Consider the following 24629-nt stretch of genomic DNA (forward strand, 5'->3'; position numbering starts at 1 on the left):
ACGTCCAGAAGAGCATCGAAAGGGTTCCGTTTCATCAAACTATAGCATCCTTTTGGAACGCATTGCAAAGGAAGAGTAATTAATGTAAATCCCAATTTTCTTTCACTATCAATTTTAGATTAGAGTAGTTTAAGAATAGATAAACCAATAAGGCGACTACTGGCGTACAGATTAAGGGAAGGGGCAATGGACCCCCCAAAAAAAAAAATCACAACCAAAAAAAAAGTGGAAATGAAAGGGAAAGGGGGCAAATATGATATTATGTATATTTTTTGTTTGAAAAAGTTGAAATTTTTCCTCAGTCGCTTCGCTCGCTCGCAACTTTCAGAATTTTTGTCCCAATACGTCTAGTCGTGCAGGCCCCCTCAAAAATGTTGGCTCATTGCGCCACTGAACTCGATCAAATATTTTCCGTTGCGTATATGAATAAGTTGTAAAACTCACTCAACGGAAAAAAAATATTTGCTAATATTTAGAGACTTTGTATAACGTTTCTTGATTTTGTTCGATTCTTTTGCTTTGTCACTACGTTCACTTCCGTGAAAGAACCGACATCAATATCTGAAGAAGAGTAAACTCAGTATTTCGTCAGAACAAGCAGAAAGGATCGTTTCAAATATGAGGGTTATTATGAATTGTGTAAAAAAAATCACTATCGTATAAATAGGGGTCTTTTGCATGGGGCAATTGCCTCCTGAAACGTTCCTCGACCAATCATGAGTGATCTGATGAACCCAAAATGATGGCAGTTTTTGACCATGAAATTTCAGTCATTCTTAATCAGACAAGAAAAATGAGCTTATTTTGCTGCCCCTATCATATATTCTGGTGAAGCAAAATACTAACTAGGCATGAAAAGGGCGTAGTTCAAATTATTTCATTAAGCATCGTTTATCTAATATCTAAGTGGACTTTTTTTTACAAATTCTTTTAATTTGAAAATTCTAAATTATTTATCAACCACCCACTCTGTGAGCAGGGGAGCAAAGCCTGCGTGCTAGCTTAATTTCTGCTGAACTTTGCTATGATAAAACTACAAAGAAAGATCTTATTGGTCAGAGATCTAAACAATATTCACATTTTTGACAACAGCCCTCCTTTATCTTATTTTAGAAACTTGTTTCTACCGATTTTTTTTTGTCCCAAACAACCTTAATTCCATTAGCAGTGATCTGAACAAAGCAAAACAGCATTCATATCCTTATTATCTTTCCATCAATGTAAAATACTAACCTAAACTATCAAAACTGGAATTGGATATCCTTTGCTCTTTTTGTAATTCATTAATTGTAAATGTTTTGTGATTGAGTGCAGCTAAGAAGATAATTTGTTCCTGAATTCATCTGCCTCTATGATACTGAACATGCTGAAAGTAAATATATTACTTATCTGCTAGATAAAACTCTAGTTAGTCCCATTGTCTTACACCACAGAATAAGTTATTTCTCTATCAATTTTTGTTCCTTATTTTAGTCTCCTAATTTTCTGTCATTGACATAAAAAAGGATGGCTATTTTGATAGTAATATATAGGCCTACATTTCACAGAAGAGATTGTCCTTTCATTTACCATAAAAGAATGCATTGCTTCCTCATTTGGTTTCCTAGTTTTGTTTCCGACCTATTCTTTATCATCCTTCTTTCCTTAAAGGACAAGTCCACCCCAACAAAAAGTTGATTTGAATAAAAAGAGAAAAATCCAACAAGCATAACACTGAAAATTTCATCAAAATCGGATGTAAAATAAGAAAGTTATGACATTTTAAAGTTTCGCTTGATTTCACAAAGCAATTATATGGCTGGTATGCAAATGAGGAGACTATGACATCATCCACTCACTATTTCTTTTGTATTTTATTATATGAAATATGAAATATTCTAATTTTCTCCTCATTGTCAAGTGATACAACGATTAATTCCTCCCTGAACATGTGGAATTAGCATTTTGTTAATGCTATATGGTTCAGTCAAGTTGGTCCTTATTGTCAAATCTATAAAAAATGAAATATTGCATAATTCAAACAATAAAAAACAAATAAATACTGAGTGATGGACAAAATCGACTGAGTCACCTAGTTGTGCATATCACTGTTTTGTGAAAAATAAGCGAAACTTTAAAATGTCATAACTTTCTTATACTTTACATCCGATTTTGATGAAATTTTCAGCACTATGTTAGTTTTATTTTTCTCTATTTTCTATATTATTTTATTCAAGTCAGCATTTTCATGGTGTGGACTTGACCTTTAATCACCAATTAAGACTAATCCAAATGATTTCATTTGCACATCTCATATTATAAAAGAATATATTTTTTTCCGTGTTTTGTTTCCTTATTTGTTTCTCCTAATTTTCTTTCTGTGATCACCAATTAAGATTATCAAAGTGATTTCATTTTACACATTTCTAGTTACAGATAATCAGTTGTGTATCTAGTGCATGGTTTTGCATTGGAAATGTTGGAAGGAGCCGCAGGAACACAAAAGTGAAAGTAATGGGAGTAATATATATACTATATCTAGAGGATTTCGCGTTCCCCCACCCCCTCCCTCCCACCCCCTCCTTGAAGGTGAATTTAATGAATGAGAATAAGTCTTTATACAGGCTTTAGTTTAAAGACCATATATATACATGTACATTTTGTAAAGCTTGGATGCTTAGCTTTTTCGCATGATTTTTATGCCTAAATTTTCTTCTTTCTTCGCTTTTATCCCTGTTTATTTTTTCTCTCCCCCCCCCCCCTCTATCTCTCTCTCTCTCTCTTTCTATCTATTTACTAATTGAAAAATCATGCGCTCTTTTTTCAGCGCCCCTGTTTTATTTTTTATAAAGAAAAAAAAACTGAACTCAAAATTTTCCCCGGTTAGGCTATAGGCAATACTGCTTCTCTTTGCAGAAGACAAAAAATTTTCATATTATACATTTTCTATTTCTGTCGTCTGTTACGGCAAATTTTGGTAAACTATTAAACATTCTTTATTTCTGTTGTCTGTTACACATTTTGGTAAATTAATATACATTCTCTATTTCTGTCGCCTGTTACGGCACATTTTGGTTCAGCTGGGTCTGCGAAATCAAAACATCCTCACATGTCCCCAACCATCAACAGCATTTTGGTAAATTTCATGTGGCCTGAAAATGAATTACCATGCGAGCGCGAAGCGTGAGCTCATTATATTTAGACCTGGAAATTAACATTTTGAGCAGCTTTTGTCTAACTAATACCTCGGCTACATTTCCTTTACGGCGGACGTATGTCGAGTCGAAAACAGCCGTTTTATAAATTGTTGTACCAGATATATAGAGGCGGTTTGAATAAAAATGAATATAAAACGGCTGTTTTCGACTCGCCGTATGACCGCCGTAGAGCAAATGTGACCGAGGTATAAACGATCCATGCGAGCTCGAAGCGCGAGCTGAAATTTTTAATATACTGGCCTGTGAAAAGACCTGTTAAGAACGATCCATGAATAGAACACAGATCTTACCAATTCAAAAATGCAAGAGCGAAGCACGACCTGATTTTTTTTTATTTTTATACCTGAACAATTGATTGTAACTATGAAGAGCGCTTCGCGCTCGCATGAATCGTTTAGTTAGACAAAAGCTGCTTAAAATGTTAATTTTCCTTTGGACGGGGGGGGGGAAGTAGAACATTATCTTTTTATCATTGCTTTTTTCTCTCTTGTCATTTAATACTTCTTATTAATATTTCATTTTGTAATTGCTGAAAAGCATCAGTATTAATTTCCAGTATCTTTAAAGGGTATAATTTGTATAATTATATGGGATATGGATTTATTGTATAATTTATAATCATGTTTCAAATAATTTGTACAACTTGTTTATGGAATGTGAATGTGAATGTGAATGTGTATTTTGATTTGAGAGAATACAATAAAACATCCTTTGAAAAAAGAGGATGGATGTATTAACCAAACAATGGATGCGAGCGCGACCAGAAACTCAAGATTCTGAATCTTAAATCAACTGAAACTTTTCATGAACTGATCTGGAAAGGGACTGTTTGCAGTGACTCATGAATAGGATACATTTCTCACCAATAAAATAGAGCGAGCTCGAAGCAAGAGTGGATAAAATCTTGAGATATTCGACCTGAACTTGACTGGTTAAGCAAGTTTTCAATAAAGAACCCAGTAAAGAAGCGAAGCACGAGTTGAATGTTTGAAGATTAGAACTAAAACAGATCATTCGAAGAAATGTAATCATGAAGAGGGTGTGCAAAGAACTAAGCAATTGATGCGAGCGGGAAGCGCGAGCTGAAAACTTTTTCTTTTAAGATCTGAAATTTGGACATTCAAAACACTTGTTGTAATTATCAATATTATGCGTAAATTATTTAGCAACACATACGAGTGCGAGCTGAAAGCTTTAATTAACCGATTTGAAAAAAACCACACCTATTAATGACCGTTTGCTGTGACTCATGAATAAGGACGATTAAGCACGTTTTTTTTTTTTAATAAAGAACACAGTAAACAAGCGAGCTGAGAGTAACCGTGAAGAGGGTGGTCATAGAACTAAATAACTCTTGCGAGCGCGAAGCGCGACCTGGAAATTGGACATTGTAAATTTTTTTTGCAATCATGAACACGACGGGTATCTAATCAAACAAGTAATGCGAGCTTAAACAGTCAAATTTGACTGAAAAGCCGTAAAAAATAACACACAAAAAAGAGCGCGATGCGCGAGCTGGGGTTATTGTTGTTGTTGGTTTTTTTTTAGATTTAGACTTAAAATCCGGCATTCCATGCAGTTTTTGTCTCACCTGCATAGCAGAGTGAGACTATAGGCGCCGCTTTTCCGACGGCGGCGGCGGCGGCGGCGGCGGCGGCGTCAACACCAAATCTTAACCTGAGGTTAAGTTTTTGAAATGACAGCATAACTTAGAAAGTATATGGACCTAGTTCATGAAACTTGGCCATAAGGTTAATCAAGTATTACTGAACATCCTGCCTGAGTTTCATGTCACATGACCATGGTCAATGGTCATTTAGGGTCAATGAACTTAGACCATGTTGGGGGAATCAACATCAAAATCTTAACCTAAGGTTAAGTTTTTGAAATGTCATCATAACTTAGAAAATATATGGACCTAGTTCATGAAACTTATACATAAGGTTAATCAAGTATCACTGAACATCCTGCATGAGTTTCACGTCACATGACCAAGGTCAATGGTCATTTAGGGTCAATGAACTTTGGCCGAATTGGGGGTATCTGTAGATTTACCATCATAACTTTAAAAGTTTATGGATCTGATTCATGAAACTTGGACATAATAGTAATCAAGTATTACTGAACATCCTGTGCAAGTTTCAGGTCACATGATCAAGGTCAAAGGTCATTTAGGGTCAATGAACTTTGGTCAAATTGGGGTATTTGTTGAATTACTGCCATAACTTTGAAAGTGTGTTGGTCTAGTTCATAAAACTTGGACATAAGAGTAATGAAGTATCACTGAACATCCTTTGCGCATTTTAGGTCACATGACCAAGGTCAAAGGTCAATGAACTTTGGCCATAATGGGGGTATCTGTTGAATTACCATCATAACTTGGAAAGTTGATGGATCTTTCTCTTGAAACTTGGACATAAGAGTAATCAAGTATCACTGAACATCCTGTGCGAGTTTCAGGTCACATGATCAAGGTCAAAGGTCATGTAAGGTCAATGAACTTTGGCCACGTTGGGGGTATTTGTTGAATTACCATCATATCTCTATAAGTGTATGGGTCTAGTTCATAAAACGTGGAAATAAGAGTAACCAAGTATCACTGAACATCTTGTGCGAGTTATAGTAGTTTTCAAAATCAGCACTGCTGCTATATTGAATCGCGTGATGCAGGTGAGACGGCCAGAGGCATTCCACTTGTTTGTAATTAAGAAAAGAATGGGTATCGCACGAGCTGAAATTTTGTATATAGTGACCCGAAAGGAACATTTAAAGCACTTTCCAATATGAAGGAAAATTTTGGAGAGGACATGGATCTCACTAAATAAATGATGCGAGCGCGAAGCTCGAGCTGAAAAAATTGAGATTTAGATCTTAAAACGGTACAGAGAGCTCCCACCGTTCGCATTGGGGAAAATCACAATTTAATGACGATGCAATTTGACATTCATTTCACATTTGACAAAGATAATGGAACTAAAAACCGGCCAAGAACAAGGTACATGGAGCAGTTGGAACAGCCCTGCGTGACCCGACAGTTTGTCATTTTCCCGACAGACGTCAGTCCAACAGCATGCGATTGCGTATAACATGCAGACAATTTATCATTTTTTCTAACATCTCAGAATCCGCATCTTTAATTATACCGACACACAGGTTTACCTGTTCAAAACATCGTCTACCCCATTCTCTTCTCTCTCTGATTTTCTCCTTCCTTTTGGTTTTCTTTTATTTTCATTTTGTTTTCCTCTTTCTATCTCTCTCCCTCTTTTTTCCTTCCTTCCTTCTTTTCTTTCTTTCTTTCTTTCTTTCTTTCTTTCTTTCTTTCTTTCTTTCTTTCTTTCTTTCTTTCTTTCTTTCTTTCTTTCTTTCTTTCTTTCTTTCTTTCTTTCTTTCTTTCTTTCTTTCTTTCTTTCTTTCTTTCTTTCTTTCTTTCTTTCTTTCTTTCTTTCTTTCTTTCTTTCTTTCTTTCTTTCTCCCTCCCTCCCTCCCTCCCTCCCTCCCTTTCTTTCTTTTTTTCTCTATCTCTTCTTTCCCTTTTTTTTTCTCCCTTCTTTGTTTTTCTTTTTGCCCCTTACATCATAAATCCTTCCCTTCAACTTTCTCGTATACTATCTTTTAAGCAAATTTTGAAACTTCTGCAATTACTTAATAAGTAATTGCAGAAGTTTCAAAATAATATAGTCTTTACAGTCAGTTGAAAATATTCTGTTGATTCATATTAACCCCCAAAGTATTAATGATGCTATATTTCTTCAAGCTTTGTATATTTTGTATAATACTATTTGATACTTCTTTTAATTACGTATTACTGTAGTTATGTTTTAAATTGTTTTTTTTTTATGTAAAAATTTTGTACAATTCAGCTCGTGCTGCGAACAGTCTTGAAATAAAATACCATTATCATAATGACATGGATTTTGAATGTTTGAGAGCAGAACTACGGAACCATTCGCATTTTATACATTTTAGACGGTAGTAGACTATTGCACGTTTTCGGCGCATTTTGGTTTCAAGCCAACTCGCAATACTTTGGCCGGGTACTTTGGACACTGATAGTTTAAACACGAGTACATGGACCCCATATTTTTTTACTTCCCTACTCCTTTGCAATGCATTCCTCTACAATTTTTTCCGAATTTGATGAAAATTACATGGATTTTGAATAAAGTGCAGCTTAAACTATACTTTTTTAATTTTCGAGTACATTCATGTCTTTTGAAGATTTGTTTTTTGGAAGTTTATGCACCATTCTTGTCAAATGATCGAGGGCGCTGCTGACTCCAAAGAGATATAGTTTTGCCAATTACTAGACATTTTCCTAATTTGGTATCCACAATAATCCACTTAGTTACGTATCCTAAAAGTTTGATGAAGTTTGATGCGATATCTACAGAGTAGAGATGATTTAAACTCATTTGGTGAATTCGTCGGGTCTAAGAGAGGCACAATAATTCTCTTGATTGCGCAACATTTCATATCATTCAAATACGGCGACTTTGAAGTCTCGTAGAAAAAATGATAAGCACAATTGAATCTACATTATTATTTTTTGCATTTTCATAATGCATAGATACCAAAGTAACTCTCTGCAAATTTTGGCGAAAATGACATGGACTTCATTTTAACTGTGGAACGTCCTTGAAGTTGTTTTTTCAGTTTTGGACGCGGGTCGCGCGCGCACTCGTTATGGGTATCAACACCGATTTTCGAGAAAAGGGGTGGTTTTTAAAAACTGGACAATGGTCAATCGCGGGGTTAAACGTATTTAGGGTAGGCCTATGTCTTTTTTTCATAAGTTTTTTTTTTAAGATTAGATCTAGCCAAACGTGTGTAGGGTATGTTTTTTCCCCGGGGTCGTATTTTGGCAACAACTTGTTTAAGAGTCAAAATGTGTAAATAAAGCCCGCGAAAAACTTGTTTAGGGGGTTATTTTGCATATAGAGAAAAAAATCGTTTAGGGGGTGTTTGAAAATGATTTGGTCACGCTCGTGTACAGCAATACATTTTACTGCCCCCCCCCCCCCCCGAGCTACCCTCGCAAATATATACATTTTTTCCCCCATTATTTTAGTGTTTTATTTGACACCCTTATTACGTAACGTGCCCTATTTTGAAAAAAGAGATCCCTTTTACGTTTTGTTATTTTTGAGGGGGTCACCCATGGTATCCACTCGTCAATAGAAGTGGTCCCCGGGGTTGATACACACTAACTCTGGACATCATAAACCTAGACAGACTGATCGAACCATGGAGATACCGACCGACATAATTAACATTTGAATTAAAATATGATACAGACGAATAGCGGTAATTAATAAGATAATCGAAATAGAGGTATATAGATCACAGAGCCCTATAGGTCGAGATAGGATAATGCTTACCTGTTAATAGCAAAGTAGCCAGAATCTTTTTCCAGGTGGCACTTGAAAAGCCTACACAGTGAGTCCACCAATGGCCGCTTTGTGTATCTTTGTAGGAGGTCAATAAATATGAAGGTTACAAACTGGCTGTTCAATAACAAAAGCAATGGTAACTACAGCCTTGGCGTCCATGATTACTATGGTTACCATTTCTATATACATATACACTTGTTTTCCAGGTCAAATATCCATTGTCTGGAACTAATCATCAGCGGTTGGTTGATATATCCATGTTGATGAGTAAAAAATAGGCGGTTCAAAATGTCCAGGTAGATTTTAAATGTTATAAAAAGCCGCATGGAATGTCCAGCTAGAGCAGTATCGGCCGCATAGAAACGCTGTTAGCGTAACATTTCACTAACACTGCGCTAACAAATTAAGGGCCCTGTTACAACCGGTAATCTCGCCGCGATGGCTGTAATGCATTAATATTTACATCTGAGATCAACACTTGACATCACAATCTGTATAGTATTATCCATTAACAAATCAGCTCCTAACAACATTACCGCACAGAAGGCAGAGAAAGCTGTTGTTAGGGGATTAGAGTTAGGCAAAATCTATCATTTGTGCGTAGTCATGGTAGTGATCTAGATTTATTTTAGATTTAGTTATGATTATTTTGCACTTCCTACAAGTTTAAAATCTTGTCTAGGAAAGGGTAAAGGAATGTAGTTCATTATCATATAGGCCTACAAAATTGAATTATTTTTACATTTTAAACACGAAATGGCAGCAGGTAGTAAATATATATTTACTAATTAATTTTAAAAATATCGAATAAGCTTTAAAAAGATCAAAAAAATTGTCTATCATGATATTACGATGGAGATTCTGTACAAAAAAAATGCAATCCCACTTTTCATCAGTTTCTTTTGTTTGAAAATGCTCTTCACAGACTTCACTCATCATGCTCATGGTAGAGTATTTGCCAATGATGGTTACCATGCGATAAATTTCATCAGCTATTGTTCTTCTTTCTAATGTAGGGTCTATTCATAAAAATGTCTTCAAACACCTAAATAAATGATATATCTTGGAAGAAAAAAAATCTTTGAAAAGGATCATACATCTTGGCAGTAATCAACATCCCCCGCTATATACCTATTCCTAAAGGGGTACTCCAGGCTGAAGAAAATAATACGGTTTGAACAGTAAAGTGAGACAAACAAAACACTAACAAATGGATAAAAATTGGAAATGAATACAAACAAATATGGTATCTTAAAATTTTGCATTAGGCCCTATTTCGGTGAAATTTATATTCATGTCTTTAGGAATATGCATTGAGGGTCTGTTGTATCATACAAAATTAGGTTTATTTAAATTTTGTCCACACATAATATTGCTTCAAAGATCATCATTTTGTTACTCGGGCGACATACATATACATTTGAGACAATTACGAGTTCATTTCAATAAAATCAGAAAAGGGGGAAAGAGCTAGAGGATATGGCATTATCGTTCCATTTATTGCATATTCATGGCCACATGCTGCTCAGTAATATCAGTTGCAAAATACAGTGTTTAACTTTTAATATTCAAGAATTTTGTTAATTTTTGTCAGATTTTGATGAAATTTTCAGCAATTTGCTCATCTAATATTACAATTTATTCATATATTGTTGGGCCCAGAATACCCCTTTAATTCGGTCGAGTTATATTTTAAATTACTTGGTATAAGAAAGGGAGACAAGTTTTAAAGAGAGAAATTATTCACTAACATCGTCACTATTGGTGCCCTTGACATTGTGATTTGCATTAACATTAGATTAGCGCCACTGTTAGCATCTGCTAAGCCTTTTATCGTTAGATTATTAGGAATTCGACTAAGCTTCTGTGAGTTTATCGATACCGGTAGGCCTATAGTGCTCTGTATAATACCCCCGTCACACTTAATCGGAATCAGCAGGAATCGAGCAGAACCAGCCGGAATGAAGAACTTTCAAAATTCGTGCCACATTCGGGAGGAAATTTGAAATTTTCACTACTTTTGCAAAAATGTCGTTCGAATACTTAGAACGTCCTTTGATCCCGCCTCGAATGATTCTTGCACATTCCGGGTGTATTGACTGTCGAATGCAGCTCGAATACAGTCGGAACACAGGAAGAATATTAAGAATGCTGTTAGAATGCAGCAAGAATATTTAGAATGCAGTCAGAGAGCAGTCAGAATGCACTTCGAATGTCGTTCGATATTTCTCCACTTCGAATGCACTTCGAAAGTTTTGAACATGAGCAAAACCCCGGGGGGGGGGGGGCACTCAGTATGTAATGCATAGTGGGTATGTGCCGCGGAGGGGACCCCCATTTTTACACTCAAATTTCCGTTCCAAGGCATAGCATTTTTGTCTTTTTGAGAAAAAGAACAAAGAAAGCCGCTCCAAGGCATAGCATTTCCTTCTTATCGAGAAAAAAGAAGAAAGAAATCCGTTCCAAAGCTTCGCATATTTTTCGTTACGCCGTTCCGGTCGCATTGATCTGTTACAAGGAGCTGCAATTTTTGTGAAAAGCGGCCGTAGAGCGCTTTTCGACCATCGCCTAAGCGCGAGCGCACCCGATGGAGGCCGCGCTAGCTGCGTCATGCACGATTGCCCGTTCCATAGGGATGCATACGCACTCACAGAGATACGGAGATCCGTTCCGAGGACCCCCGTTTTCACAAACATTTGTAGTTCCGAAGCCCGTTCCGAGGACCCTCCTTTTTACAATAAGCCCGCTCCAAGGCCCCCGTTTTTTGCCTCGCCCGCGGCACACCCCTACCACTTTTTTGGTCGAGTGCCCCCCCCGGGAGCAAAACATTCGGGCCGGTCACAAGAATGGAACCGAATGTCTGGAATGCACTCAGAATGCAGTCAGAATTTTTAGAATGCGCTTCTAATATCCAGGAATGTACCAAGAATTTTCATTCCGACGGCATTCCGGCTCATTCCGCCTCTAGTGTGACGGGGTTTAGTGAAAACAATGCGTCAAGGCGGTGGTCACCCGTGAAAGGTGTGACTGGCCCTAATGTTGGCGTTCTGTTACGCTAACAACGCTTCTGCATGTGCGGTCGCCCCCGGTCGCCACAGGTTGACCTATTTTAGTTTAACAATTTTAGCAGAGCGTGCTGTTTGTTTGAGGCTCACACGTGTTGATGGGTGGGGGGATGACTGAAATATTTTGGCATTTTTTTTGCAATCATGTTTTTATAGATATGCAAGGAATTGTCATTGATATGTCCACAGTGGCGTACCGTGGGTCACGGCATGGGGGGGGGGGCACAAGCAAAATTTTTGAATGACTGAGTGAGTGACCTAATAGAGACATTTTAAGGACAATGTCATTAAACGGATATGTATCTCACTGATCAAATAATGCGAGCGCGAAGCGCAAGCTGAAATTTTGTTATATTCACACCTAAAAAGGGACATTATAATCAAATGTGTGTAATCATGATAGGTACCTGTCTCGCTTAACAATGCGAGCGCAAAGCGCGAGCTGAAAACTTAGATAATTCAGACCTGAAGTGGGGCATTCTAAGGTTTCTTTGTAGGAATTAACTAGGACCATACGTATTTCATTAACCAAATGATGCGAGCGCGAAGCGCGAGCTGAAAATTTTTGATATTCAGATCAGAAGAAGGGACATTTTAAGGACTGATTTTAGGAATTCATGAGGAGCAGACATATCTCACCAATCCACTAAATAAATGCGAACGTAATCACGGACAGGAAATGTTTCATATATACGAAGACCTTAACATGGGGCAATCACTTTTGAGTCATGAAAAAGAAGCATATGTCACTACATAAAACAATGATAACTCAAGTGCTAGGAAATATATTTGGTTTATATTGACTTGAAACTGGAGGGGATGTTTTAGTACAACAGAATTATATACCTCGTTAAACAGACAATGCGAGCACCAGAAACAATGAAGACGTAGGCCCTGGGCAAATTATGTTTCATAAAGTTATGATAAAAATGTTTCTTATGTAATGTAACTTAACATGATTGTAATATAATAAAACATTATAATGAATAATATTTTCTTCTTTCCCACTACGTTTCTCTTCCTTTCTCCCTCTTTTCTCCTTTTCCCCCTTTCCCTGTTTTTTGGGGGGGTCAACCGATGGGGGGGGGGGGGGGGATGTGCCCCCCATGTCCCCCGTAGTTACGCCACTGTATGTCCATATGGCAAATACCCCTCCAATATTATTATCTTTTTTACCCCATGATGGTTTAATGGTTTTATTAGAGATTACATTAAAAAAAATTGACATTCCATCTTAATCCCTTCCCAAAGACCCCAACATTGATGAATTGGAAGAAACGGGGGATTCTCTTCAATGTTATAATAAGGACATAAGTATTTCGTTTGGAAATGGTGAACTGGCTCTTTATTTGCATTTTATGATTCAATAATATTATTTTATTTGTTAAGCGGGTTTTTTGGAAGAATTTTTACCAATAAAACAATTATCTCTTGTGATTTTTTTTTCATTTCTTTCGTAAAAAGTGGGGGGGGATGTTTGTACAGGCCATCCCCCCCCCCCTCCTCGAATAGTGGGGGGGGATATATCCCCCCATCCCCCCCCCCCCCCCGGGATTTGCGCCAGTGGTGTGAGCATACGCGGAAGACACAAAAGGGCGATTCCATACTACGGGACATTTTGACAACAATTTCTAGTTTCCTAGCCGAATGCTTGAGCAATACAATATTATTTTTGTCAATGATAAAGCTATAGTGGGTAGTCATGTGAAAAACTAATAACCAACACAAAAAAATTGATTATGGGTAAATTATATGTGAAAATGTTGTGTGTCGTACGGGACGCACAAATTAATGTCCCGTACGACACGCAACATTTTAAGCTCTAATTCAACTATGGACGACATATTTTTGTTGGTTGTCAGTTTTTTTTTGCATGTCTAAAATGTTGTGAAAATGGCTGATTTTTCTAGCATGGAATCGCCCAATATGATAATACAAATGCCCTTATCTTTGAAAAATGTCGCATTTCAAAACATTCCATTGCCTTTTTTGTGCATTTCCTTGATTATTAATATTATATCCCAGGTATTATATAGATCTATCAAATTGAACCCAATGCTTTCCTGAAACAAATAGCTATATTTTTCATTATCTGTTATAACAAGTCCATTTTTCTTTATTCTAAAAATCACAAGCTAGTGCCATATAATCTGTGTACTGTATATCATACTTGTCTGTAATTCTTTATAGACCTACTGTTTCAGTTTGACAGGGGCCGCGGAACGGCTTTGAAAATGGGGTGGGGGCTGAGCCGAAAGGGGGGGGGAGCGGGCTGACCATGCAAAAATCGCGATCAGATGGTCAGTTTACGTTTTGGTACACAGTTTTGGAAAAAAGTGGGGGCTGAACCCCCCCCCCCCCCGTTTCCGCGGGCCCCTGTCCGATATCCACATTCTTCGCCTCTTTCTTCTTTTATCTTTCTACGCATATAAGTAATTACATACCCAGGACCAAAATCCAATTGAAACCAGTTGGATTTCCAACTGGTTTCAATTGGTTTCAATTGGTTTCAACTGGTTTCAATTGGTTTTAACTGGAATTTAACAATTTCCAGTTGAAACCAATTGAAACCAGTTGGGCAACTGGAAATCCTAACTGGAACCAGTTGGGTAACTGGAAATGACTTCCAATTGGGAATGATTTCTAACTGGAACCAGTTGAGTAACTGGAAATCCCAACTGGAACCAGTTGGGCAACTGGAAATCCTAACTGGAACCAGTTGGGTAACTGGAAATGACTTCCAATTGGAAATGATTTCTTACTGGAACCAGTTGAGTAACTGGAAATCCCAACTGGAACCAGTTGGGCAACTGGAAATCCTAACTGGAACCAGTTGGGTAACTGGAAATGACTTCCAATTGGAAATGATTTCTAACTGGAACCAGTTGGGCAACTGGAAATCCTAACTGGAACCAGTTGGGTAACTGGAAATGACTTCCAACTGGAAATGATTTCTAACTGGAACCAGTTGAGTAACTGGAAATCCCAACTGGAACCAGTTGGGCAACTGGAAATCCTAACTGGAACCAGTTGGGTAACTGGAAATGACTTCCAATTGGAAATGATTTCTTACTGGAACCAGTTGAGTAACTGGAAATCCCAACTGGAACCAGTTGGGCAACTGGAAATCCTAACTGGAACCAGTTGGGTAACTGGAAATGACTTCCAATTGGAAATGATTTCTAACTGGAACCAGTTGGGCAACTGGAAATCCTAACTGGAACCAGTTGGGTAACTGGAAATGACTTCCAACTGGAAATGATTTCTAACTGGAACCAGTTGGGTAACTGGAAATCCTAACTTGAACCATTCAGTTGTGTAACTGGAAATCCTAACTGGTACCAATTGGGTAACTGAGATGACTTCTAACTGGAAAGATGGGTAACTGGAAATGAATTCTAATTGGAACCAGTTGGGTAACTGGAAATTATTTCCAATTGGTTTCCAATTGGAAATTTTCCAGTTACCCAACTGGATCCAATTGAAACCAGTTAATTTGCATATTATTTGCCAGTGTGCACAGATTAATGTTTTATGAGATTAATCATCATTAACAATGTATCTATTTAATTCTTTACAATTTCAAGTACCACACTTTTTAAAGATTAGTATTTAGAATACTTAGCAGTGAAAACCATGTTCATAAATGTTATAGATTATAATTAAAACAGATTAAAGGATAATTAGTACACCACTAACTGTTACCAAATTACATCAAATAAAAGTACATATATTTGAAGATCTTCCATATAAATATATATACATGAAAGTCTGTATTTTATCAATGCCCTTTACATTGGTATTAATAGACATATAACACTGCTTCTGTGTTGGCATGAGAAATAGTTACTGCAAATGCTAATTAATTTGTAACTAATTAAGTTCGTTCCAACTGGAAGTTCCAATTGGATCCAGTTGGAAACCAATTGGTTTCAACTGGTTCCAGTTGAAACCAGTTGCCTCCAATTGGTTTCAACTGGAACCAATTGAAACCAGTTGCCTCCAATTGGATTCAATTGGTTTTAATAGGGAAATTGGAACAACTGGAACCAATTGACAACAATTGCCAACTGGTTCCAGTTGCCCAATTGGTTTTAACTGGAACCAATTGGCAACTGGTTTTCAATTGGTTTTTAACTGGAACCAATTGGCAACTGGTTTTCAATTGGAACCAGTTGTTCCAATTTCCCTATTGAAACCAGTTGGCCAACTGGTTTCAATTGGTTTTGCCCTAATTGGTTTTAACTGGATTTTGGTCCTGGGTACTGTAGTCCGGCGGTTTATGTGGCTTTATTCCATCGGTTTGAACAGATCGATTCTCCTTATTATAGGCTTTCTGATCTCATAACCTTTGCTCCTGATTATATGACCTTGATAGACGTTTTCCCTATACAGCTTCTCCTCTGATTCTCCCCCTTCTTATTATTATTTTTTTTTTTAATAAATGAATGAATAAATAAATGAATAAATAAATGATAAATAGATAACTGGACCTTTTGCTCACTCGCTTCGCTCGTTCAACCAACATTGGATTGTCGGATTGATGCAGAGGTTCGAGATTCGAGCCTTAAGCCACTCATCGCGGTATTTCGGCCCGGGTATTTCGGATGGTGAAATTGGTCCGGGCGGAAAATGACCATAACACAATCAGTATATTAACCATAGAGATATATACTAATAACGCATCTCTATGATTTAAACCCAAAGACGCAGACACCCCACGCAACCGGTGTGTCCATAAAACCAAAGTGCTAAAACACACCGTACCGGTACGCGCGCTACCGGTACTTAATGCATGCATTATGCAATAGCATAGCGACCTTGCATGCGATATAAATACTTGAGCGGTGGCGTGTATTCCCTGTGCACGTTCCGTGTGGCCCGTTAACATCTTGTGCGTTTTTCTGGCGTTTGATCTCAATAACGGCAAATAAGACTGAAATCATCTCGTTTGGGAGATTGTAGCCGACCTTCTAGTCGAAGATGAGTCAAGTAGAATTGATCGAAAAGATGGAAAACGGCACTCCGGGCCACACCAATCCAGCAGGTGGGACCATCCAGTCCCACGTACTCAAATCGGATGAGTGTTCTCGTTCCGTGGCAGGCCACAATCCAAATGGCAGTGACCGGGCGAACCTACCTCCAACAATTCCCCCTCCACCAGTCGTGCACATTTCCAGACCATCTGAGGCAGATGGTTCAGGTCTTGAAGAAAGCGGAGATGACAGTTCTGATCATGCTGATGGCAGGAGCAGTGATGAGCGCGATGAAAGAGTGCAACATGCTGATGAAATTGATGGCGCTAAATCAGACCCGGGGGATGACAATCAAAATGAAGAGTCGTCGCATGTTAAAGATTGGAAACCTCCAGATGCAGATTTGGTTCAAAAAATTGTTGAACAAGTTGAATTCTACTTTTCAGATGCCAACATCGTGAAAGATACGTTCTTATTGAAACATTTGAGACGAAACAAGCAAGGTTTTGTCAGCATCAAATTGATCGCTTCATTCAAGAAGGTACGAGGTTTGTCAAAGGACTGGAAGTCTGTGAGATATAGTCTTCAACAATCTGAGAAACTGATAGTTAACAATGAAGGAACAAAGGTCAAGCGAAAGGCACCCTTACCCGAGTATGATGAAACCACAAACTCTCGTACAGTAGTGGCTGTTAATCTGCCAATGGAAAACCCCTCTGTGGAAAAGATATCTCACTTATTTCAGCCATGTGGTGAAATATCCCTTATACGTATCATCCGGCCTGGAAACCCCATTCCCCAAGACGTGCGCAAACAGGTAGAATCACATACAGCATATAGCCAGAAAAAAGCTTGTGCCCTGGTCGAGTTTGAAAAGACAGAGAGTGCCCACAAAGCTGCTAAGATCATGAGTGATGAAGATAATTGGCGCACAGGTCTACATGTTTCTCTACTCATTAACCGACCAAAGCAGAAAGAGAAAAAGGAACGCAAGTCCCATAAAGAGAGTCTCTCCCCTCAGACACAGCAAGCTGATGATGCAGCCTCAGTGGATGGTGATGGGGATGCCAAGAAGAAGAAACGTCGCCGTAAGAAGAAAAGGAACAGCAACCGTTTAGATGAGCTATCGTGCGATGGGAGTGGAGTCACTGGGACCCCTAGTTCATCAGATGTTGACAATCCTTCGGAGCACAAAAATGCAAGCAAGCCTATTCCCATTCAACAACAACGCAGTCCCAATCATTTGAGTCCTGCAACCACCCCTAAATCCAGCCCTTGTCCAAGTCCTCACGGGAGTCCACGTAGCCAGCGAAAACATGGCAAGTCACCCCTTGCAGCTTCAGGTGTTCGCAACAGTCCTAAGGGTAGCCCCAGGTGCAGCCCAGAGATGAGCCGTAAGAACTATGACAGGAGAGGCAGTGGTGGTGGTGATCACTCAGACAGCAGCAATTCCAGTCCATGGGTTCGTCGTCGCATGCTTCTTTCTAGCCAAGATAAGAGTCCTCTAGCAGCTGGTAGCAGTCCCTGTGGAAGCCCTATGCTTGGACGCCGCCAGATGGCCGATGCTGCTGGTATTATACGTAGTCCTCAAGGCCCAGGAGGTGTGTCTGCCTTTTACGGGGGCAAAGGTCGAGGTAAACCACTTAATGAGCCTTAGGGTTTGCTAGAGATTTCCTGGGGTTGAAAAAAAAGTAATACCCACTCATAAGATATACATATATGTTTACAAAAATATAAATCAGCAGTGGAGAGTATGAAGACTATATTACATGTATATACCATACTTATATGTGTAGGCCTGTCTTCAGACTCTTTCCTTGAATGTTTGTTTAGATATTTTTTTCTATGTACTGTACATGTAGCTAAATTTATTGAAAAGAGAACTGCCCAAGTCCTTGCTAAGAAAAAGATTCTAATTCATTCCAACTACATGTACAATGTACCTTGGGAAAGTTCCATCTCAAAATATGGATGTGACCATGTACCTTAAATGATTGTAGTAAAACAATACTTTTTTTTCAATTTCCAGCCACTCCTATCCTACATGTACATGTATTTTAGCATGTATGTCTGTGTTTACTGCACTGCCTTGCACACATATAAACAGTTAAGATACATGTACATATACATGTAATAGAAATGATTTACAATGCCTTTTCTGCATCTGACTTGTTTGGTATTTTGAGTTATTGCATGTAGAGTTTATGAAGTACATTTACATGTACATGTACATCACTAGTTTTATGGAATAATGTTCATTGCATGTACTGTACATGTACATCCAACTTTGTCACCATATGGTCACAATATGCTGCGGTACTACATGTACATGTATACTGACATAACTTCAATTCCAAGCCAAAGGGAATTACATGTACATGTATTTTTCCAAGTGCATACACATGTAGGTTACAGTGTTCGTTCGAAAGAGGATGCTGTGATGAGTTTCAGTTTCCAAAACATCAACAATTATACATACATGTACATGCGATGGACAATTCTACATGTGCACAGTAATGTTCATGTACATGTAGCTTCACTTGTAAAACTGGAAATAATAGTCAAAACTATATATGTAGGCATACAATATTATGTACAACATGTAGGGCAGTGTTTATAGTGCTTTACTGTGTACATACAGTTATTGCAAAAGTGGAAGAGGGTAACAGAAAATCTATCAAATATCTATCAAAATGAATATATTCAGTTTGACGTTCTGATTTAAATTGAATTTGAAATAAAATTTTAACAGTATAATGTTTTTGAAATTTTCACTCGTCTTGAAAAAGTACATGTAAAGGCTATTATTTTCCCAATCTTTATATTATCACAGGGACTGCTTAGTAGAGTGTTAGAAACTATTACTGCAGTTTTCTAAAGCTTTTATCTACAAGCTCCTTGTAAAATTCCCTGACTTTCAAATTAGTTTATTCAACATATTATTTGTATACAATAGCACCATCTGTACTGCATTTTCCAATATTCATTGGATGTGAAAATTTTGAAGAATTTGGTATTCATTATTTAGACTGAGCCAAGGAATTAAACATTAATGTACTAAATGTTATTCCCATTCTCAATTTGACATTAATTACATTTTATGCCTACCTTTACATGTGCATGTACTTGTGCAATACATTTATCATTGGCTCCAAAATTGTTTTAGCAAAAAATTATTTATCTTTTTCACTTTTACTTCTTTTTATTTTTTATTTAAAGAATGCCAAAAGGGCACATCAACATGAGGGGATCATAATCCACAAAAAAGTTAAGACCTGAAAAAAAAAATCATGAATTGTTTTATTGATGAACATTGAGTCATGTACATGTAAATGTCTGATTGTCATGGAGTTGTCAAAGTAAATTTATAGAGAAACCTGAGACAAAAATAAAACATAGTTTGAGAAATTCATATCTGTCTACAAATACATGTATAACTTCCATGAATCTTGTTAAGTACATGTATGTAAGAAAGAAAAGAGTAGAATTTTATATTGTTTGGTTGAAATTATGCAATACATGCATTATGTCATTGGTTTACTAATATTACAAAATTCGAAATTTATTCTGATTATTTTTCAGTCTCGTACATGTATTTTGCTTACCTCTTTGTTTTGATGTACTTTTATTATTTATCTTTGCAAATCATGAAGGCTTTGCTTTATATTGATAAGCCCTGCATTTATGTCATACATGTAAATTACTATTTTACTGTCTTTTGAAAATATCATTCCATGTCAACAGATTGTTAAAAGTGAAAGTTATGTGAGGGGATATTATGGTTGTGACATAGACATAGTATATTTATTAATATTATCCGTCAAAGTATGTTTGGTTTACAGATATATTTTACTTCTGCTGTACAAAGTGTAATTTTGTGTGATTTTAGGATTTTTAGTGGAATTTTTAAAAGTTTCCATTCGTCAAACAGCTGACCATCAGAGCTATGCAATTTGATGTGATGCACTTCTAGATCTAGAGCTACATTATATAATGTAACATGAAGTCCACAAATATGTATTAAAGTGATGTCCTTAACGATCAATTCTAAAGACAAGTCTTATCCAGTTAGCATGATAAACCAAGGGTTCAACATACAACATTGACTTAAATTGAGACCTTGTAAATCACCTTATATTAGTGTTATGTTTGGAAATATAGCCCAGTAAGTAGTAACCCAGTTTTTATTTCTACATGTAGATTCTAGTCTTGTTTGCAGATTCCATTGAGAGACTAACTTTTTATCTGTCTAAACATGTATTTCTGCAATTTGAATTGATGTTCGAGCTACATGTATCTAGGAACTGTGTACACTTGCTGTATATATCCAAGACTGCAGCAGATACTTGTACAGTTTGGTATCAATTTTACAGTTTAAGTTAATTTTCTGTTATACACATGTACAGGTATACTGAAATGAAATCAATCTGAATGGCTTAAAGCAACCAAGTCATGAAAAATGTCTCATTGATTGATGGTATATTACAAGTTAATGTACATGTACATACTGCTATACTACAGAAATGGTGCATTTGATTTGCCAAGAGTAAATTTCTTGTACATACTTTTTGCATCATTTGTGAATCATAGTATGATTTATGAAACCGGGTCCTTTTCTGATACAGGAGGAGGGCAATAATTGAAACTATACAGTAAGTTAGAATAAACAACCTTCAGGTGTACATGTACCTGCAAACAACATGATTATTTACGCTTTCACGAAGCATGTCATTGACAGAATAGTCACTCTTGGAATGCATGTTAATTTCCATTTGGAGAGATATATGACAATATCTGGTTTCCAGAATAGCAGACAAATGGAAAAAAAGAACAAAGTGTGCATAGATAAAGAGAATTAAAGGAAAGTGTGACAAGAAACCTGTATGACAAGACCATCTAGACCGTTTTCTGAGTTCCTGAGGTACGGTACAGAATAACACCTGCGTGCATGTATATTTGATTGTCCATGTTTTTTAGGAAGTTGCCCAATTTATATCTACATTTTATCTACTTAAAGGTCAAGTCCACCCCAGATAATTGTTGATTTGAGTCGATAGAGAAAAATCAAACAAACATAACGCTGCAAATTTCATCGAAATCGGATGTAAAATAAGAAAGTTATGACATTTTTAAGTTTCGCTTATATTTTAAAAAACAGTTAAATGCACAACTCAGCAATATGCAAATGAGAGAGTCGATGATGTCCATCACTCACTATTTCTTTTGTTTTTTATTGTTTGAATTATACAATATTTCAATTTTTACAGATTTGACAAGAAAGGACCAACTTAACTTAACCATAAACTGTTAAAATAATGGTAATTTTACATGTTCAGGGAGAAATAAAACTTTGTTTCACTTGACAAAGAGGAGAAAATAAGAATATTTCATATTTCATATAATAAAATACAAAAGAAATAGTGAGTGGGAGACGTCATCAGTGTGCCAATTTGCATACCGACCAGGATGTGCATATAATTGTTTCGTGAAATGTCTTATTACATCCAATTTTGATGAAACTTTCAGTGTTTTGCTTGTTGGATATTTCTCCTTTTTTTTCAAATCAACTTTTTGTTGGGGTGAACTTGTCCTTTAAGATCTCATAATAACACATTTCCTTCAGGTACAGACGTGGTTCTTCAAGTACAGTACTTCCTTTTTTTTACAGGTATACAGTAGTATAAATAAGTGCTGTAATTTGTGCAAATCAAAAACCACTAAAGACTTTGGTAGAAGTTAGAAATTGATAAGAAAAGAATGCACCTCAAGTAAGTAAATGTGCCAAATCTATGAATTGCTAGTACATGTATGTGGTGTTGTAAAACTTGTCTTGACTCCTAGTTGTTACATTGTATGATTGTACATGTAGCTTTCAGAAAAAAATCATGTACTTGCTTTTCAAATTTACAGCATTTCTTCTAAATGTGAACTCTTTATTTTCTTGCTGGATTTGTTGATTGTAAGATCAGGCCCTGGTAAATGAAAGTGAAGTAGACACCAAGAATGGGTGTTATAGGTCATCAATGAGAATAACCTGATAGCTTAATATAAGAAATTATTATAAGTGATAATAATTTTTTATATTAAGCTCACAATAATAATTGTTTCAGTATTATAATTTTATCACAGATAAGATCTGGTGCTTTGTATATGATTCAATGATTGCAATTTATTTAGAGGACTAAGAGGAGAGGTTGTACAATTTTCCAAAAGCATTTAAATCGCAATATGGAGATACAAAGTGTCATGCTTGAACTTCATTGAATTTGACAATGCTGGTTTAGACTTTGATTTTGATCATATTGGGTATCTGCAGCTGGGTGTTATTCATTTAAAAAGTCTGCAGGTAATATATGAATGCAACAACAAAAAATGATATTGGACAAAAACAATTATTGACTTAAAAGATCAAGAGTGAGATTCACGTCTCAGAGTCCTGAATGTAAATGCAACTGTGATGAAATGTACATTCATATATGAAGATCATGTTTAGGAAAAGGGATTTTTTTTTAATCTCCAAACTATGGAACATGAAATTGAATGATGCCCTAGATATTTCTGTAAATCTATGTGAAATTATTTTAAAATGTTTTAATGATTTGTTTTGTAAAAAGGATTCCTTTTCATATTTAGATTATAAATGTGTTCATTGATGTACATTGAATGTATTCCATACATGTTTTTCTCCATTGTATTATTCAGCTTTGTCAGGGTTTGTACGTTTTATCTTTTAATTGTTAGTATGCAATTGGTAATTTTCCCTGTTCTTTTCAATCATAGATAGATTATGTGCATTTATCCATAGTATGGTGTATGCCCCCCCCCCCCCTCCATCCCTTTCTCGCTCCTCTCCCTTTCATTCTCTCTCTCTTTCTCCAACCCATACATTCATGACCATGTATCATCATGTGTGACATGCATATTAATCTTTGACATATTTGCAAAAAAAAATTTTTTAATTCCAGCATCTGTAATCTTTGTGAAAAACAACCACATTCTATTGTTTTTATTTTTAATTTCTAATACAAGTATGTACGTCCATGAATGGAGACAATAGACAAGTCTACTGAAGATTTTTTTTTGTAGAGTGTATACTATTATTATTAACCTGTGGAAGGAAACAAATTATGAGATGTCAACATAGTGATTGTTTAAAGAGAAGTTTCCATGGTTACACAATATTCTATTTCTCTTGTATTGTGTTTGTTTCGTTCCTGAGGATTTAGGATGAAGGTTGTAATCTTTGCCACCTAAACTTGTGGTAGCCTTATGAATATGGACACAAAATATATCTGTTAAACAATAAAGCACATCCTCATACTTCTGTCTAAAGTGGAACAGGTAGTCATCCTGCATGTTTTGTGTCCAGTACAGGACAGTGGATACCGTGGTATTAAGACGCATATTTCTCAGTCTATTCCATTTCTTCTAAATCTTAAAGTTTTTATTAATCCTAGCAAGCAACAAGTAAACCTATATCATTGTTCACATCCCTTTTTATTCCTCTCTTTTGAATGTTGCGAACTTAACTTTTTATATTACAGTGCGTGTACATAGAAAGTAGCATGACGTTTTTATCATTTTTTGTAAGTTATTGTGGTTGTACATGTATTATGATCGATCAATAGGACAAAATGTAATGACTTGTTATTGAAAGTACCTATATGTTAACCTTTTGTTCTTGGTGTTTTAAAAAGACAACACGGCACTACAAAGTATTTTTTGGTTTGATTTTCAGTTATTTTGTGTGATTACATGTATACTTGTCATTTTACTACATATTAACTTTGCCTAAGAGCAATTGGTCTACATTTTATTACTCAGATAGTCCAGTACCACATGGACGAAACCCATTTGGTCTACCATCAATTTGGTCTAATTCCTGGAATCTGTTTGGTCTACACTACACTTGGTCTTATTCCCACTTGATCCAATTCTCATTTAGTCTAATGACCAGTTGGTCTAATTTCCATTTCATTGACTTGTTTTTACGATGTC

At 36.5% G+C, this 24629-nt stretch overlaps 1 protein-coding gene across 1 annotated transcript; it reads left to right on the plus strand.

Annotated features, from left to right (window-relative positions):
- Positions 1 to 16418: 16418 nt before the first annotated feature.
- Positions 16419 to 24349, plus strand: LOC129262581 (la-related protein 6-like). The gene has a single exon (XM_064099613.1). It carries the CDS (start codon positions 16639 to 16641, stop codon positions 18286 to 18288), a length of 1650 nt encoding a protein of 549 aa, XP_063955683.1. The 5' UTR covers positions 16419 to 16638; the 3' UTR covers positions 18289 to 24349.
- The last annotated feature ends 280 nt before the right edge of the window (positions 24350 to 24629 follow it).

The sequence above is a fragment of the Lytechinus pictus genome, chromosome 5 (assembly GCF_037042905.1).
Source record: "Lytechinus pictus isolate F3 Inbred chromosome 5, Lp3.0, whole genome shotgun sequence".
In the NCBI taxonomy this organism is placed as follows: domain Eukaryota; kingdom Metazoa; phylum Echinodermata; class Echinoidea; order Temnopleuroida; family Toxopneustidae; genus Lytechinus; species Lytechinus pictus.